This window comes from Pseudogymnoascus destructans (assembly GCF_001641265.1).
Source record: "Pseudogymnoascus destructans isolate 20631-21 unplaced genomic scaffold scaffold_3, whole genome shotgun sequence".
Lineage (NCBI taxonomy): Eukaryota > Fungi > Ascomycota > Leotiomycetes > Thelebolales > Thelebolaceae > Pseudogymnoascus > Pseudogymnoascus destructans.
Window position 1 is genome coordinate 1,624,830 of NW_020167522.1, and position 18,685 is coordinate 1,643,514.

General features: G+C 49.5%; 4 protein-coding genes across 4 annotated transcripts; 3 read left to right on the forward strand and 1 right to left on the reverse strand.

The window, feature by feature from the left end:
- Positions 1-96: 96 nt before the first annotated feature.
- Positions 97-2,965, forward strand: VC83_01737 (uncharacterized protein; the record flags this gene model as incomplete). The annotated part of the gene is made up of 6 exons (XM_024465411.1): positions 97-565; positions 627-681; positions 737-848; positions 899-1,431; positions 1,483-1,626; positions 1,679-2,965. The coding sequence occupies exons 1-6, from the start codon at positions 561-563 to the stop codon at positions 2,963-2,965; spliced, it is 2,136 nt and encodes a 711-aa protein (XP_024327036.1). The 5' UTR covers positions 97-560.
- A 762-nt stretch (positions 2,966-3,727) lies between these two features.
- On the forward strand, positions 3,728-5,993 carry VC83_01738 (uncharacterized protein). Its single transcript, XM_024465412.1, has 3 exons — positions 3,728-4,306; positions 4,361-5,292; positions 5,392-5,993. Exons 1-3 carry the CDS (start codon positions 4,007-4,009, stop codon positions 5,687-5,689), a joined length of 1,530 nt encoding a protein of 509 aa, XP_024327027.1. The 5' UTR covers positions 3,728-4,006; the 3' UTR covers positions 5,690-5,993.
- Positions 5,994-14,253: 8,260 nt separating this feature from the next.
- Positions 14,254-17,947, forward strand: VC83_01739 (uncharacterized protein). Its single transcript, XM_024465413.1, has 2 exons — positions 14,254-15,903; positions 15,957-17,947. The coding sequence occupies exon 1, from the start codon at positions 14,393-14,395 to the stop codon at positions 15,860-15,862; it is 1,470 nt and encodes a 489-aa protein (XP_024327028.1). The 5' UTR covers positions 14,254-14,392; the 3' UTR covers positions 15,863-15,903; positions 15,957-17,947.
- Positions 14,254-17,947, reverse strand: VC83_01740 (uncharacterized protein). Its single transcript, XM_024465414.1, has 2 exons — positions 17,812-17,947; positions 14,254-17,752 (listed from the first exon to the last, which is right to left on the reverse strand). Exons 1-2 carry the CDS (start codon positions 17,890-17,892, stop codon positions 16,214-16,216), a joined length of 1,620 nt encoding a protein of 539 aa, XP_024327179.1. The 5' UTR covers positions 17,893-17,947; the 3' UTR covers positions 14,254-16,213.
- Positions 17,948-18,685: the final 738 nt, after the last annotated feature.

The following is an 18,685-nucleotide window of genomic DNA, read 5'->3' on the forward strand; positions in this document are numbered from 1 at the left end:
ACCCTTTCCCACCCTTTCCCACCCTTTCCCACCCTTTCCCACCCTTTCCCACCCTTTCCCACCCTTTCCCACCCTTTCCCACCCACAACCCACCACCCCCAATCTCAAATATGCAGCCCTACGGACCAAAGCGGACATTCATAGGTTAGGGATGAATAGGGGGGCATCTTAGCCCTCACCTCTAGTCACTGCGAGTTAGGAGTACTTCTGTGGGTTTATATGCTGCCAGTACCTACCTCGAAGGCCCAGCACCCTTGGTCGTTATTTAACATTACAATTACATTACACATCATCCCCGCCATTCCTCACAGAAACCAAATATTTTTTCTCTGATATATCTGTCGTTGCTGGCCGATCACCACCAGCGACTGTGCTTCAAACCGGACTAGTATCTATACCCTGGAACTCGTATCTCAATCATCTTTTATTCATATTCCTCACCCATCTAGTACATTACGTTGTTTTGTGTTCACCGTGTGCCCGGTTCCGTGAGATAACAACGCAACCCCCTTGCCCCCCCCCGGCTGTCTACGACTGGTTGGCAAATACAGGCATGTATCATGGTGTATGTCCTCTATCAGCCCTTATTCTTCACAAACAAGCTCTGTATTAACCGGCCCATGCAGTGGCGTTCCCGGCAAATTCAAAGGTTGCAACACCTGCCGCACTCGTCGAGTAAAGGTGGGATTCCCTTTCCTAGCTTCTGTGTCGTCGACGGTATGCTAACAATGCGCAGTGTGATAATGCTCGGCCGAAATGCCAGAAATGCGTCGCATCTGTCAGGGAGTGTGGAGGGTATGAGAGACAGATGATATTCATCGTTGGCACGACCAACGAGCGCGGTCGGTGTATGTTGAGCTCCCCCGCTATCCCGCTAGCCGTCCTGACTTCCAGAAAGGCAGCAGTCACCCGCACCGCTCCATCCTGACAGCGAAGCAGAAGATGGAGAAAGAGAAGGAAAAGGAAAGGGAAAAGGAAAGGGAAAAGGAAAGGGAAAAGGAAAGGGAAAAGGAAAGGGAGTTATCGAGGCCGCAGGTTGATTGGCATAGCCATAGCGAGGGAGACCGTTCTTCAACGCTTCCTCCGACTCCGACGCCGACCAATCCCACTCCCACCCCTGAGATCTCCTGTGCCTTCTTACACTCGCCGTCTCTATCTCTGAATCCGTCTTTCGAAGAAGAAGGAGAAGCGTTTTCCTTGCCAGGCCTGACACATTCTCTCCCTGAGCTTAGCGACCCGGATTCGACTCGCGAATTCTCTCTGCACGCTTACTCCTTCATGCTGGAGCCGGAGGCAACGCATCGATCGCGCCCAGCCGACGGAGATGTTAATCCACGAGCGATAAAGAAGGCCCATTTAGAGGTTGATACATACTCGACGTCGAGAAATGGCCAGGCAGAGCCTGCAACGACTCTTCTCTTTGTCTATAATGTAATTTAACCACCCAGCTTCTCTCGAACGAAGTATCTGACATACCTACAGTCAACGGGAGCACCTGCTGGAGAGGCCGGCCCTTTCCACTGCCTACATGGCGGCACATCTTCCGAGATCAAATCCCGCGACCCCTCATCATTTCAAAAGTTCCCAGCCCATCAATTCTTCGCAAACCTCTACAGACCCTTCGCCGTACGTCCCATCCCCATGTCCAAACCCACCACCCCCCCACTAACCCATTCAGTGCTTCGACGCCATGTCCCGCCGCCAAGCCACCTTCCTCGCCCGCCCCGAATGGTGCGCCGCCCCCTGGGAAGACATCCCCAAAACCCCCATGGACCGCCTCCTCGACATCCAAGTCCTGCTCCCCGGCATCTTCGAGCGCGCTAAACGCACCGAGGCGTTCCCACCCTCCGCCTACCGGCGGCTAAAAGCCAAAGACCTGCTTGACAACTGTACATGCCTCGATAAGAGTTTCGAGGAGTGGTACAGCGATCTTAAAGCCCAGTCCGATGGCGGGCCGCTCTACTGGACCGTCGACGCGGGACATACATTTAACCCGAAAGCTCGCGGCAAGCTGAACGCCCTCTTCCCCACGACCCTCGAGTTCGTCGACGTAGACACCGCGCTCCTGCACCTGAATTACTGGGCCGCGCTCTGCCTCTTCTACCAAACCATCCAGCAAGTCCAGCAGAACTGCATGGAAGTCGCTCCCTCCCCGCCCGCACGCGCATCCTACACCCCTCCCGTGCCAGCACACTCTACCTACTCCCCGCCCAGCACTCGCGCATTCGCCGACTCGGGGGGGTACATGGGTTCGCGCCCGTCATACTCTACGCCCTCTCCGCACGCATCTGTTTCGCCGGCTGCGGATATGTATAACCCTGCTCCCTACGAACAAAGTACCTACGCCGCACAACCTAGCTACCCCACTTACCAACGGAGCGGCGCGTATCCGGCAGTGCAGACATTCACAACGACCTCGTCGCTCTCGTCGACGTACCCCGCTCCCGCTCACCCGAATCTGGCGTATATACACCCGACGCCCACGCCGCTTTACCCGACTAATCCGTATGACCTCTCCGAGCCGTTTCTTTTTACCACCACACCCCCAGATGCGTACGGCAATCTCACCTCCCTCAACCCCTCAGCTCCATTCCCGTTCTACCTCCCGCACTGCCTATCCTCCCCGCAACCCCGACACCAACAACAAACACAACGCGCGCCCTCCCCCACTCCGCCGCCGCTGGACCAGAAATTCTCAGCCCAAGCTACGGGCGAACTGGCAAGGAAGATCGGGATGGGGATTCTGTATGTGTTAAGGAGAGGTGCTGGGGGGGAGGGGGTGGTCTGGCCGCTGAGGTGTGTGGGGGAGGTATTTGGGGGGGAGGGGTGGGTGGAGGGTGTTAGATGGTGTGGGGAAGTTGGGAGGGTTGTTAGGGGGGTGGGGGTGAGGATGGGGGTGGAGAGGGAGGTGGGGGATGGGGGGAGGTGGAGGGTTGTTGGGGGGGAGGATGGGGAGGGGGAGTAGTTGGGGGATGAGGGGAGTGAGGGGAGGGGGAGTAGTTGGGGGATGAGGGGAGTGAGGGGAGGGGGTGGTACGATATATTATGGCGTATAGTGCATATATCATGGCGTATAGTGCATATATCACGTGCACCCAAACACGAAATCACATGACCGGTCATGTCTCCTAGCTAATCCAGCCTAGCCCTCCCTTCCTAGTTCCATCATCCATCCATCCATCGAAGCGTGTTTGTCACTCACTACACTCCGCTCCAGTCAGGTCAGTGGAATGTGGCGGGGTGTGATTTGTATTCTTGGGCGTTGGTGTCACGGCACCAAGGGCCTCAACGTTACCACAACGCCCCTGCTAGCGTGTGCACGGGGCCGCCACACGTTATTCCGTATCCTACGTTACGGAAGATAGGGATGCAACCAGTACATCCCAAGCCTAAGTGGTACAGTGCGGGGACGGAGATGCCACCGAGGCCTTATAACAGTATAGTATATGGACAACAGTATAGTATCTGTGGTATAGTATACTGTGGACAACAGTATAGTATGGACAATACAGTATACACAACATACAATACAACACAATACAACACAATACAACACAATACAACATACAATACAACATAGAATACAACATACTGTATACAATACATCCCTTGCTCCTCTCCTCCTCTCCTCCTCTCCTCCTCTCCCCATCCCCATCCCCATCCCCATCCCCATCCCCATCCCCATCCCCATCCCCATCCCCATCCCCATCCCCATCCCCATCCCCATCCCCATTACTACTACTACGGGTTGTACTCCACAGCATCCCCCTGACACGCCCTAAACTGCTCTGGGTAAGGCAACAGTCCCTGCACACGTGCCATCCCAGATAGCACCCCCCCTGCTTCCACACCCCCCCCCAGCTTATTATCTCCCTTCCCGCCTTCACTTTTCTATATCATCCCTACCTCCCCCCCTTACCAACGACGCCCTTCCTCTCTCCAAATCGACCTGAGTCGCCAACTCCATTTCCCCACCTACCCGGATCGACAATTCTCTTTCCGAAGCCATGGCCGACGCAAAGCACACCTACGAAGCTGCCGACGCGAAGGTCGCCAACACTACACCCACTTACCAAGACCACGCTGTCGTCGATAATGATGATCTCGGCGCCCTTCCCGGAGATCGCCCAGCAGGATGGATGTATCGCGAGCGCAAGATTGGCCCTGTCGTCGTGCCGTGGTACGCGTCGCCCATGTTCCAGCTCATCATGGTCTCGTTCGTCTGCTTCACGTGCCCCGGTATGTTCAACGCATTGACGGGTCTGGGAGGTGGTGGACGCGACGATCATGCATTGGCTTCTAATATGGTAATTCTTCGCCTTGGAGAAGCAGAAATAACTCTTAGCTAACCACGTGCGCAGAACGTGGCCCTCTACAGCACCTTCGCCGTCGTCGGTTTCTTCGCCGGCTCCTTCGTCAACCGCCTGGGTATCAAGGCAACCCTTTCTTTCGGTGGCATCGGCTACTGCGTCTACGCCGTCGCGCTGCTCGTCTCTCATCACGCGGGTCCCAAGTTCAACGGGTTCTGCTACTTCGCGGGCGCCCTGCTCGGTGTCTGCGCCGGTCTTCTCTGGACCGCCCAGGGCACCATCATGATGTCCTACCCGCTCGAGTCCGAGAAGGGCCGCGCCTTCGCCTGGTTCTGGACCATCTTCAACTTGGGCGGTGTCATCGGGTCCTTGATCCCACTGGGCCTGAACATCAACAACCCGAAGGGCGCTGGTGTCCAGGATGGAACTTACATCGCCTTCATCGTGCTCATGTTCTGCGGTTCCGTCCTCGCCTTGTTCCTCTGCAACGCAGACAACGTGATCCGCTCCGACGGCTCGCGCGTCGTCCTCATGAAGAACCCCTCGTGGAGCTCCGAGTTCATCGGCCTCTACAAGACCATCATCTCCGAGCCCTTCATCCTCCTCCTCTTCCCCATGTTCTGGTCCTCGAACTGGTTCACCACCTACCAGACCAACTCGGTCAACGGCGCCTTCTTCAACATCCGTACCCGCGCCCTCAACTCCCTCCTCTACTGGTTCTCCCAGATGATCGGCGCCATCGTCTTCGGCAACGCCCTTGACATCGAGCGCTTCCAGCGCACCACCCGCGCCAAGGCCTCCCTCGTCATCCTCTTCGTCCTCACCTTCGCCATCTGGGGCGGAGGCTACAAGTGGCAGACCGGCTTCACCCGCGAGAACCTCCCCGCCACGGGCGACTGGACGGATAAGGGATACCTCGGCCCCATGTTCCTGTACATGTTCTACGGCTTCTACGATGCCGCCTGGCAATGCTGCGTCTACTGGTACGTCCTCCTGTCCCCATCTCACTACTACCCCACTACGCCCGCGCGCCTCCCCCCCCCTCTTCCACCACTCGCAATGCGCTAACATACACCCTACAGGTACATGGGCGCCATGACCAATAACGGCCGCAAGATGGCCAACTACGTCGGTTTCTACAAGGGCATCCAGTCCGCGGGCGCCGCCGTCATGTGGTCCCTCGACGCGAACAACATGTCCTTCATGGACGAGCTCATCAGCAACTGGGTGCTCCTCGCTGGGTCGCTCCTCATCGCCGCTCCGGTCATCTTCATGCGCATCAAGAATCATGTGACTGTTGAGGAGGATCTGAAGTTTAGCGATGAGACGCTCGCGGATGTGTTGCCGCAGGGGCACGCGGAGAAGAATGTTGTTGCTTAGATGGGGGGTGGTTTGTTGTTGTTTCGATGGTGGTAATTTTTTAAGAGATGAGGGGGGATGTTTAATTTGTGGGGTGATATACTTGGTGGTTAGGTAGCGGGTAGCGTATGCATGTGTACTCGCTCATTCGCGCCGCAGATTGTGATTGGAAAGTATCGTAGTCTCCCCCATTGTGAAGGCTCGCCATTTTAGGTCCCACCCCTTCCTATGATATCGACTCTACCAGACACTTCAAAACGAAAACAAAGCACAGACTTGGGTATAGTATCAATGAACTGTTAGTTGCAACCCCCAACAGCCCCTAAAAAGCCAACTATTCCACCCACCTACTGGAACACAAAAGATACTAAGAATTAGGTCAAAAGTGGGGGCTAAAACTCAATATCTTAATAACTACAATACTAATTGCTTTAAAAATCAAATAGAGTACTTTAAATGCTTATAAAAGGCTAAGTACATATTTTTATAACTTATTATTAAAGGGTTGTTGAGATATTAAGTTATGAAATTCGTGATTTAAGGTGTAAAATGGATTGGCCGGTTCGCTTGTTTGGCCGGTTCGTTATACATGTACGTTATTAGTATATAATTTAAAAATATAATATATAAACATACCTTTGATATACTTCTTCTACAGCTTCTATAGCTTTATATTCCTCTTGTTATGTATAATGTAGCTTACTTAGCCCTATTTTCTTTAAATGAGGGTCTAGTAGTAAAGCTACCAATAAAAGTTTATAAGGTGTTGTTATTGTTGCTTTTGTTTTATCTTATCTTATCTTATCACTTATCTAAACTATACCTAATTAGGTGATAACTAAGCCTAATAAGGTATAGATTATAGTCATGATTATACACTTTATAAATAACGTGGTTGTACACCAAGTCGTGAATGTCACCGAGTTGTGAATTTTTCCCTACTTAGCTACCTACGAACTTCAACACGCGTTTCCTCCACAAGTACCAATGTAAATCCAAACCCAAGAAGTGCGAATCATTCTAGCTATTGAGGCTCTTCAAACATGTAAATCGCTTAATCACAGGTCTGCATCAATACTATATAAAGTGCCTTATTCTACACTTACTGATAGAATGGCCGGCCGACCTTCTCGACGCGAAACCAAAGCCAATAGTCTTAAATTGACTGAGCTAGAAGAGGAAGTGATTATTCGAAATATATTGGATATGGATGCAAGAGGATTTGCGCCTCGGCCTGCTAGTGTGGAGGATATGGCAAATTATATCCTTGAATCGCGTGGGGGAAAGCGCGTTGGGATGCGGTGGGCATATCGATTTATACAACGCCGCCCAGAGTTAAAGACGCGTTTTAATCGCGTTTATGACTTTCAAAGAGCCTTGTGCGAAGATCCTGAGCTTATTGGAGCGTGGTTTCAATTTGTGCAGAACATGAGAGCAAAGTACGGCATCTAAGACTGTGATTTATACAACTTTGACGAGACGGGCTTCATGATGGGCGTTATTAGCTCAGCTTTAGTTGTTACGCACGCCGATCGACATGGCAGAGGCAAGGCAGTTCAGCCTGGCAATCGGGAATGGGCTACAGCAATTGTTTGTGTGAATGCTGAAGGCGGGAGTATTCCTTCGTTTTTAGTAGTTCAAGGAAAATGTCACCTTTCAAGTTGGTATACTGAAGGCGGCCTTCCTCACAATTGGGTAATTAAACCAACAAGCAATGGATGGACCAACAACGAGACAGGTCTAGAATGGCTTCAACACTTCGATAAACATACTTGCAGTCGTGCAAAAGGACCATATCTGATGTTGGTTTTAGACGGGCATGAAAGTCACGAATCAGCTGCGTTTCAGGAATATTGCAAAGCAAACAACATCATAACTCTCTGTCTACCTCCTCACTCATCTCACCTAACTCAGCCACTTGATGTTGGGTGCTTTAGTGTTCTTAAACGCATGTATGGGCGTCAAATTGAGACCTTTATTAAGGCTCATATAAACCATATTACAAAGGTTGAGTTTTTTATAGCTTTCCACGCAGCTTATAACCAGTCAATAACAACTCAAAACGCCAAAGCTGGATTTCGCGGAGCTGGTTTAGTGCCCTTTGATCCGCAAGTAATCATTTCAAAGCTAGATGTCAAGTTGCAGACTCCTACACCTACAGGACCCCCTATAGACGCTGATCCTTGGGTTTCTCAAACGCCTCACAACCCAATAGATGCTCTCTCACAGACTACTCTAGTTAAAAATCGCATTGCACGGCACCAAGGAAGCTTGCCAACCCCCATTTTTGCTACTGTTACTGCATTAGCTAAAGGGACAGAGATTTTGGCACATGAAATGACTTTATTGTCAGCTGAAGTCCGCACCCTTCGAGCAGCAAATGAAGCTCTTAGCAAATGCCAGAGGGCTAAAAAGTCTCGTGTCCGTCAAGGGTGTGCACTTTCTGTAGGGGATGCACATGATGATTTGTCCCAAAGGGCAGTTACGGAGCAAATAAATCGTGAGAAGCGCTCTGGAGGGGTTGGTAGGAATGAGGGGCAACCAGGTGTACGACATTGTGGCACTTGCGGGGGGACTGGCCATAATGCACGAACTTGTCAGGAGGTCATAGAAGTACTTAGCTCATCAGATTCTGAATAGTTTTAGTTTTAATACATGTTGTGGTTGTTTAATTATACCTTACAGTGGTGGGTATAAAAAAGTTTCACTACTCAGTGACATTCACGACTCAGGTGTACAACCACGTTAATCATGATTATAATTGATTTTCTAACCCTAAAAATAGCGAACTTGATATAGACCTAATGGCTTTACTATTAAACTGAAAACGAAGCTATACTCTTAGAATCAAAATACCAATTAGGGAGGAGCGATAGAGCAGTACCTTGCCCTCTGTAAACCTCTAATCAACCTCCATTACTATGGTGGAAATTTATTGGACAATTTCCTGGTCTTGTAGGTATGGCCTAGGATATAATAGGGCTCAAATTCTTTAAAAAGAAGTAGTCCCATCAATTGAATCAAGCTAATTCCGTAACACATCATAGTTAGGTTGTGAAATTCAGGAGTTATGGCATAATGTAGATATATAGTAACAATTATAGTAATTGCTAACTACCAACTTATCTGTCTAAATTACTTGTAAAATATCCACTTAAAATGTTAAGGCACAAATACCCCCACACGTGATTTATAGGCATGCCAAACCCTGTGACCGGTCTGCTAAGAAACCGGTGGGGGGACCGTATCGAGGCGTGTACCAAAAGTCCTTGCCGGGCAGGGGTATAGCCTACCCCTGTCAAAATGAGCACTCACGATACTTGCACCTGTAGCTTCATAAAATGAGAATCAATTATAATAGTTAATAGTTCCTACATGCCTTGCCATGTGTAGATATATCACTAACCCCTTCCTTATATCCATTTCCTCCTTCGAGTCTAATAACCTCTTGAATATGGCGTGGAATCCTCTCAATCCACGCCTGTATTCTCCATTGTTCAAGCTCCTCCCATGCCTTTTTCCACGCGATTTCCGTAGTTGTAGGAGGCCCTTTACGAGTAGTAACCTGCTTCATAAATGGCCAACAAGGCTCAATTATATTAAGGTCAGGCGAATTACCTGGCCATAATAGCCGTTGAATATCAAACCTATCAAAGACAGCCTTTTGCCACTTTGACGCATGAGATGGTGCTTTATTTTTTTGTACAATAGTATTTGGCCTTTCCTTCTTACACTCTTGTGCAAACGGTAGAAGTAAAGGCTCAAGGATGACTTTTCGGTATCGCCATGCATCAATTCCTCCTTTTCCTTTCTCACGGGTCATTGCTCCTGTCTTTTTTGTAAACTTCCACTCTGGCTTCCTTCCTCTATAGTTCCGTAATCCAAGGCAACATATTCCATTTTCAAGTTCCCATTCCTCTTTGCATTGTGCTTCAATTGTATTATTAAATGCTTCAATTTCAATTGCTGCTTCTCTCTTCTCCTTTGCTGTCTCCACTTTCCAAATGTGATATGGCCCCTTTTTATCGTATGTAAAACAGCTGCACCACATGAATTCCGATGCTCCATGCCATCGAGAGCAAATAACAGATGGCTTGAATCTCTCATCTTTTGTCCTCCATACTTTAAATCCTCCACATCGATGGCCAAGGACAATAGATGTTTCGTCTGTCCATATAACGTTTTTCCAATCCGTAAGAGTCCAATGTGCATATCGTAGAGCGAATTGTAGTCGTGCTTCTCTCATCGCTTTAGTTAATCCTGGTTTCCATGTTGGCTTTCGTTTTATCAGTTTATGCCGTTGTAGTACTCGAAAAGCAGTCATTGTAGACACACCATTTTCATAACCAATTGTTGCTGCTGTCTTCTCTCGAGAGTTCCAGTCCATTTTTATACTCTTTATAAGAGTCTCTTCACCATTTGCACTTAGTTTCCGAGGGCGTCCTGTTCGAGGGGCATCAATAAGATATTTATCAAGTAATTGCTTGTCGATATCTGGATTATATCCACGGCGGCGTGCTTCAGCCATGTAGTATCGCACTTGCCGCTCGGAAATTTTTGTATTCTCTTTAATTTGCTGATATGTAGCTCCATAAGCTCGGAGTCCTATAGCTTGAGCTCGCGTTGCAAGAGAGTAGGAAGGCATATTTAATATCTGTATTATCTTCTACTCTACAAAATACGATTTGACGATGCCTATTTACTGACTTTACCCCTATTTTTAGCCCCGAACGCTACATTCCTTGGCACTGTTAGCCCGGCAAGGACTTTTGGTACACGCCTCCGTAGGGTTGGAGGCTTTAGACATTATTCGCAGTGGAGTGGGGGGTGGTAGGTGCAGAATCGCTAAAGCCACGGTTGAGTTAGCACCAACGTTGCGACCGTGGGGGCTACGGCCCAATTCGGAAGGATGGGTGCAGGGGTGGCTGCAGCCTGAGGCAGCGAAAAATCCCTTCGTGATTCCGGGGTGGTGGAGGTTATACTCGTACTTTGGATTAATAAATGTATGTAGGGTGATTATCGTCGCTACCCCAGTAGTAGAGTAGTCCAATAAAAACCCGAGTAATGTTATGCTGCTTTACCACTCGTATGTACGTGACGCGTTATACGGATTAACCATGGGGGGAAGCGAGTGTGTCCACTCGATTATGAGAGGAAGCAAGTGCGTCCTCTCAAATTGCGACCGCCAACCATAGTAATTTATATGTAAAAGTACTTAAAAATTCAATTCTACGAAATTATCACTTCTTCATTCTCACGCTCACGCTCACTCCCACGACCACTCCCACCCTCAGTTGCGCTCTCATACTGGCTCTCAGATTCGGCTTCTGGGTCAGTAATAGGGTCTTCTAACTCCGGAGGAATTGGGAGGCCCGATTTAGTGAGCTGAGCTATGCTCTTCTTCTCGAGGCGCTCCCGTTTCCGGGCTTCGATTCCTGCCCGGCGGAGCTGCTTCTGGGCTCGGGTTTTGTCATACTGACATTCGTTGCACTCAGTTTGCTATCAAACTCAAGAGCAAACTTGGAAATCTCCTCCTCAAACCTACAAGTCACTATACATATTTTGGCTTATCACACCAACAACAAGAGCAATACTACTCAACGATTGCTACAACCATCTATGATTCATTACACGTCATCGCTCCTTAGTTACTGGGCCGATATTACCACATAGCATATCTCTACAACCCTCTATGATTCATTACATGACATCACTCATACTACCACATGACATATCTCTACCAACTAGAGGCCTAGGAGCATGAACGATAGCTCTAAAAGCTCCTACGAACCTCTATGATTCATTACATGTCATCGCTCTTTAGTTACCCACAAGATTGGTTAAGTTATGACATAATTTGTCTATGACATAATTTGTCTATGACATAATTTGTCTATAGGGGTACTCTGACCTTGGACCTCCTTTTACTTCCTATAGGCTACGAACCTAAGAGATGGTTCTATGGGATTCTCTTACGTCGACTACAGTTACCAAGCCTGGTAAGTCATGGAAAGTCTTGGAAAATGAGAGAACTACACTCCTTTAGCATAAATAGGATTGCCCTTTCCTTAAGAAAGGGCAAGCAGACAATACAGTAAATCGACTATCACATACTTCCACGTCTTTTCCAAGCTTCCAAGCATTGATCTTGTTACTCCTTGTTTCTGAAAAGTCAGTGAGGTGTTAACCTCTGACTTACCCCTGAGTTCCCAGACTCAACATTTGTTGCAACTTGTCTGAACCACTTCACTACATCACACACCTGATTGCTGCGTTGTGGAATAGTCTAAGCTACAACCCTTTGGCTCTGTTTCCTAAGACAGTGTGTTGTCTTAGTAAAATCATCCCTTCCTTGGGTGGCTAGATTCTCACATCTGGTGCACCCACCATTACAGGTTTGGGCCTGGCTCAGTTTCCGAGCTTCTGCGGCAGCGAGCTTCTGGGCCTGAAGCTCAGCTTTCTGGGCCTGAAGCTCGTGGGCTTCAGAAGCCCGGAGCTCACCTCCACACTGGAGTCGGTCCCGGCCCCCCCACTTCTTCTTTGAGTTCTTGACCTGCTGCCGAACAGCCCGTAGGTCGAGTTCCTGGAGCTGGCCAGCAGCCAGAACCCGGTCTGCCCCAGTAACCCAGTTGCTGTAGCTCTGCCTTGAGGGGCTACTAAAGGCCTCCGGAACCCGCTCCTTCCACTGCTGTAGGCCCTGTTCTACGCCCTGGAAAGTGGAGGGAATAGGGGTAATAGGCTGTGGTAGGGTAGGCGTTGTAGGCTCTGTAGGCTGCGTAGGCTGCGAGTACGTACGCAGCTTCTCAAGGGCTGTATTACAGCTTATAGGCCAGATTCCAGCTTTCCGGAACGCTGATTGTATGGTAGATTCCTTAAAAGTCTGCTCCCGCATTTGTGGGAGATCTCTCATAAATCGGGGTAGGTTATAGGTGATGTCCACTTCCCGTATAGCACGGAGCACAGCCTGCCTATGCCAGTGCATATAAGGCTGGAATATTCCCACGTCTAATGGCTGTAAAACGTGTGTAAGGTGGCTGGGAAACTGTAACACTGACTTCTAAACGATAGAAGACACAGAGGTTTCTTGCGTAAGGTCTACTTGACAGAGGAGGCAGGGGATTAGACACAAAGGCTTTCCAAGTAACACGTTACAGTATTGTAAAGAATACTATATTGACTTGAGCACGAAGCTCCTATCTAAGGAAATACTATCTACTTATATAGTGGCGTCATGCCTCATGGGTAATCTGGATAGTTGGCGGATAGCTAGATATTCAGGATAGTTCATGGATAGCTCAACTATCCAATATCCACTAGTTTCTGCAACTATCCATTAGCCCCGTCACATGGCAGCCTACCCCGCTTGCCCCCTGTGACTCACACGTCACGTTACTAGGCCCTGGTCCTGTAACCATGATGTCACGTTACCGTAGCCGTAACAGAAACGCCCATAAGATGATGTGATATTCGGCTGCCATAATGACGAACTCAGGGCTCATGTGGCTCACATGAGAATCGAGTAGTAGAACCTTGGGATTTCCTGGGTTGTGTGGAGCAGTAAGCTCTATGAAGTGCTGTAACCACCGTAGAGCAAGCTGGCTATTAGAATAGCCAGTCTCCGAGAGCAATATCAGCTCATTTCCACTGAGGTTTTCAGGGTACCATGCTGCCATATGGATTTTACCCGGTACAACAAGTACAGGTGCAATCTTCTGTCCAGGATACTCCCTCTATGATCGTAATAGATATACGATTCTCAGGGCTCGGAGTATAGAGCTGCTTTACAGCTCGGGGACCATAACTCTCTCACCCCCTGGAATTCCAACCCTAAATCCAGTTTCATCCATATCAGATTGACTCTGGATTTATACCATGCTGTAGTACAAATTCCGTGTACTTTTCAAACCACTTAACAATAGCAGGTTCCTCTTGAGCTTGTGTACGCTGTTGCGCAATAGGCTTTGTAGTGATAAAGTGGAAATCCATAAGCTCATTCCGTATATATTTAGTGAGCCAGCTCTGTGACGGTGGAGGCAGTGGGCTCCGTAGGTGGCATACTGCCCCGTAAACCATATGCCTATTAGCCCCTAACCCTAGGTAATACTGCTCTAGAATCCAGGCCTTTGGGGCCTCCGTTTGGTCTATAGAAAGCACCCTATTGTGACCTCCATGGGCCAGCTTCCGTGGGACTGCTCGGGTGATTCTTGACTATATAGTCGACTTTGGGGCCTTAAAAATCCGACTGGCAGCACCTACAGATTCAGAGGGGTTTGCTGCCAGCCATTCACAGGTATTTGATAGAGGTGTCCCTTCCATTAAATGAATTACATTTGATTACTATATAAATTACTATGTGTAGGAATGTTTGAGGTTTTGGTAAAGAGTAGCGGTGAACATATGCAATTTGAGAGGACGCACTTGCTTCCTCTCGTAAGCGAGTGGACGCACTCGCTTCCCCCCACGGTTATTATTTCTGGCAACTTTTTAAAACAGCGTTGAGGTGGAACTACGTACATGGGTCCCCTGTTACTCCGTACCCGCTAGAGTACTCTAGCTGGAGGGGGATCATCGATGTGGGGCGGCCTGGAACAGCCTTGGGTGCGCTCCTCCGGCGGCTCTTGGTAGGTGTGGGAATTCCTCTTCTTTCTCTCTCTTCCTTCTTCCCTTGTCCTACTGATCGCACCTGTTTTGGAGCGAACAGTCAAGCCACGAACGAGGGACGACATGTCGCCCGCCGCCACGCCAACAGCTCTATTTTGGACTTTACCTCTGGTCCTCGTCCATGCCGTCTCCAAGTTCTCCTTCCCCTCGGCCGCCCGTGGCCTCCTCTCCTTCGCCGTCCCTAGCGTCCTCTCTCCCAGTCCCGCCAAACCCGTCTCGTTGCGCCCTATAGACCCACAAATAGCCGCCCAACGCGCGAGCACCGACTGCCTCGACGGTCTTCGGGGGGTGGCAGCGTTTGCTGTCATGATCTTTCACTATAGTTCATTCGCCTATCCCACTATCCGAATAGCGTATGGCTACAACGGCAACACGAACCTGTTGAAGCTGCCGTTTGTGAAGATATGGTACAGCGGTGGCTTCATGGTCTTCCTCTTCTTCGTCATCTCCGGATATGTGCTCTCAGCCCGAGCCGTTCGGCTCATGCTTCGACGAGACCGCGATCGGATCCTACCAGTCCTATCCAGCATGACCTTTCGCCGAGTTGTGCGCCTCGGCCTACCGAGTCTCGTCATGTCCTTCATTAGCTTTCTGTGCCAGCGCGCTCAGTTACTAGACAAACCGTGGCCACACTATGTCCCGGGACTGTGGGGTGACATCAGGTTCTATTTCGAGAATCTCCACGACCTCTTCACGTTCTACAACTGGAACCAGTTCCATATCTACTACCTGCCGCCGCTGTGGACAATCGCCGTCGAATTCCGCTGCTCGATGATTCTTTTCCTCCTTCTCTTGGGAATTGCGCGTTGCCGGACAGGCCCACGGCTGCTCATCGAGGCGCTTGTCTTCGTTGACACGATGCTACATGACCGCTGGGACCTGGGCTGTTTCGTTCTCGGCCTCCTCGCCGCTGAGATCCACGTCGGCACGCAAGAAGCCGCATCGCAACGCAGCAAAGAGGAGGGCCTCCTGCATAATGAGGACGCAACCGACTCCTCTTTTCAATACTACGACGGTGGAGATCGAGACGCCACCAACCAACGCCGCCGCCACATCCTCAAGAAGTTGGGCCTATGGGCTTGCTTCATTGCAGGCATGTACCTGGGCTCCGTGCCCACAGAGCACACCTGCGAAACACCTGGGTATGCCACGCTCTGCAAGCTCACTTGGCATGGGGAGAAGTGGCGCTACATCGCATTGCCTGGTAGTTTCCTTATCATTTTCGCGATCTTGTACCTGCCTATTCTACAACGCCCGTTAGTCGCCCCGGCGGCGCGCTATCTAGGCCGCGTGAGCTATGCTCTATATCTCGTTCACGAGCTTGTTAATATGCTTATTGGGGAGGGAATTAGAAACGCTGGGTGGGCGCTTCTTGGAAAAACTGGAGTGATGTACCATTTTGGATATGTATGTGGACTGGTGTTCTACGTGTCGCTGAGTTTATGGCTCGCCGACATGTTCATGAGGGCTGTGGATATGCCCTCCACGAATCTGGCCAGGTGGCTGGAGGAGAAATGTGTTGATAAGTCGTAATTATCAATTATCCCATGGCGTTTGGAGCGGTTTATTGCACAGTACGTTACCCATGTAGATACCTCATTTATCATTAACAAACAGCCTAATTTAGAATTTCATGTACATATTTACTGTCATCTGGCTTTAGGGGAGAGGCATTGGGATGCCCGAATCGCGGCAAGATGTGATCAGTTTCATACCAAGACAGACCGAGACGCTATTAATATAAATTTATGGCTATCAAGTCTCGGCTTGTTACTTGGCACTTCGGTAACTATGGGGAACGATCGTTTTCAATCCCTTCAATGGCTTAATCGACTTAAATATGCTTCTATCCTCAATCATGTCATCCAAATGCCATTAGACATGTCAGGCCTCAGTTGGCGGCCTTTCGGCTTTGCACCGCTCACATTCGCACTCCATTCCCAACCAAGGCAATAGGCTCTCCTGCCTCTCCGCATAGTCCATCGTCAACGGCCTTATATACGAGATAAATAGCTCCTCTCCTTCGTTTACGTCTCGTAGAGCAAACATCCTCAACGTGCTATTACTATCTTCGTGCTCCCAGTCGACATTCGGTGCACAGCTGTGATTGAACATTGAGTACAATGGGTTCACGGCCGTCCCAGGGAATCCATCGAGAGTCTGCCCATGCTTGTTATTCTGCAGACGGCATCTTATCGTATGCAAGACCCAGGTGTCGTAAGCGGCGTTTGCGAAAACATCGATTCCCAGCTCGCCTAGCACCCGAATAGGTGTTACGATGTGGTCTGAGAAGTTGAAGATTATCAAGTCGTCGTTTTTATACGTGGGCGTCAGTCGATTGAGCAGAGATGTCTTTAGAGGGTGGAGCGTCGGCTCTTGCATAGAGAGGGCCAGGACTCGGAGGAGGAGTACTGAGTCCAGAGAGAGGTCGGTTGTTAGTTCTGCTGACTCTGCTGCAGATGTTAAGAAGCCGAAGTCTTTGCCACAAACGGAGGCGTGGAAGGTATCCAGGGCCGTCTTAGAGCAGTCTGGACTGCAGTACGGGACGCTACAGCAATCGTTGAGAATATCTTCCGTGATTCCGCCACAGCATGTTGGGCAGCGTTCAGCGCTACTTGTGACGCCTGCGACGGTGCTATCCACGAGGACGGTATCTGATGGAGCTATACTCTTCGTCGCAAAAGCGCCCAGAACGTCTCCTGAGCTTGGGGCGTCGTCCTCTGCGTCAATGTCCCTAATAGCACTGCGAGAAACAGTGCTATTGGTAGATCGCGCACTGAACTCTCTTTTACACCCATCGAGGAAGGAATCCTCTCTTGACACGAAATCCTCTTGCATCCACGGATAAGCCACAGGGTAGACACCGCCGTTACGAAGAGTTGCCTGCATTTTCTCTTCGCTCATCTCGCCGGCGTCTACCTGCTCCCGCAGGATGTCATCCCTCTGCTTGAACCACGACTTCGCGTTTAGCACCTCCGATGGGAAAACAGCATCTTGCGGGAATCGAAGCACCGCTTCTTGGCTCAGGGTCAGGTAGTCACTACACGCATTCGAAGCCATCAGGCCCTCCATAAGCTCTGACCAAACCTGGAGCTCGAGCTCTTGCAGTTCTGCAACGACGCGCTTCTCAAGGAGCGCTGTCGTTGAAACGAGGTGCTTCCATGCCACTAATCTCGGGTCCGTCTCGTGTAGGAGCCTGCTTTTATCGCACAAAGCCAGAAAGGCTTTCTTCCCGAGTGGGGTGCTTCTTTCCTGGCTCGCTTCAACTAGCAGTCGCGCTTTGTACGCATCACCGAGTGCCAGCTCTGGGAAACCCAGAAGCCGGAGGCAGCGCGCGCGGAGCAGCCAAGACTCTGGGTCATACGGCTGTTCCGCAATACTTTTGGTAAAAGTTTGGAGATCAGATGATTCCGCTGCTAGATGCTGACGCGGAGAAGACGCAATGAGTATTGAACCTTTGGGGAAAGAGAGGTAGTAGGTACCTCTGGGTCGAGGATTTCATATGGCGCTACTTCGCAGGCTGATGATGCGGAAAAGTCGTCGTCCCTCCATGGGTTGTCCATGGCGTATCGGTTCGAGGAAATACTGATTTATAGTCACAGGCCTTCTACTAACTCCTCTACTCGTAGCCTTGTGCGGGGTGGGTTTTGTGGTTTTCCAGCGGTGGAAATTTGCTAGCTTCGAATTGTAGGGTTGCCGTTCAGACAGATTTGGATGATATTCAACATCAACGGTTCGACAGCCCACAATATCTATAGCATTGGAGGCGTTAAATTTTCTATGGGTGTCTAGAAATGATTGTTAACAGGGCAGTCTTCGCCAGGCAGATCCGGATCCATGTAATGAAACAGGAATATGAAGTTTTCTCGTTCCTCATATCATTTGTCGCCACCAATGTCAAATGTTTTTGACGCTTGCTGCTTTAAAGCCTGGCACCTATGGGAGAACACCAACATTGCAGCCACGATGAAAGTATTTTACTTAAAGGTTTGTTAAATTGGGGAATCAGTATGTAATAACGCAAGTGAGTCAGCTTATTACAGCTTCAAGTTTGTGGGGGTCCCGCTATATTCCCCTCGAGGCCCTGTTAATGTCGAGTTGGATATTCTTAGCATGGTGGACGCTGTCCATTGATGGATGGCTTTATCATAGCAAACAAATAGTAAATAGCAATGACCATAATCAGAAGCGCATTATTCAATGAGGCTGTAATATGATTTTTTTTTACAGATATTATCCCTAAATTACCTTGGTCCTATTCAGGGTTAGAAACTCGAGTATACTCATGAGTATTAGCACGTACTCATACTCATGAGTACAGTAAATCCTCGTACTCATACTCATACTCAAATACTC

Coding starts and splice junctions, on each gene's coding strand:
- VC83_01738 (XM_024465412.1), top strand. CDS start 4,007: ATGGCCGACGCAAAGCACACCTACGAAGCTGCCGACGCGAAGGTCGCC. Junction 4,307..4,360: donor ATGCATTGGCTTCTAATATG/GTAATTCTTCGC, acceptor CCACGTGCGCAG/AACGTGGCCCTCTACAGCAC. Junction 5,293..5,391: donor TGGCAATGCTGCGTCTACTG/GTACGTCCTCCT, acceptor TACACCCTACAG/GTACATGGGCGCCATGACCA.
- VC83_01739 (XM_024465413.1), top strand. CDS start 14,393: ATGTCGCCCGCCGCCACGCCAACAGCTCTATTTTGGACTTTACCTCTG.
- VC83_01740 (XM_024465414.1), bottom strand. CDS start 17,892: ATGGACAACCCATGGAGGGACGACGACTTTTCCGCATCATCAGCCTGC. Junction 17,753..17,811: donor ATGAAATCCTCGACCCAGAG/GTACCTACTACC, acceptor TCTCCGCGTCAG/CATCTAGCAGCGGAATCATC.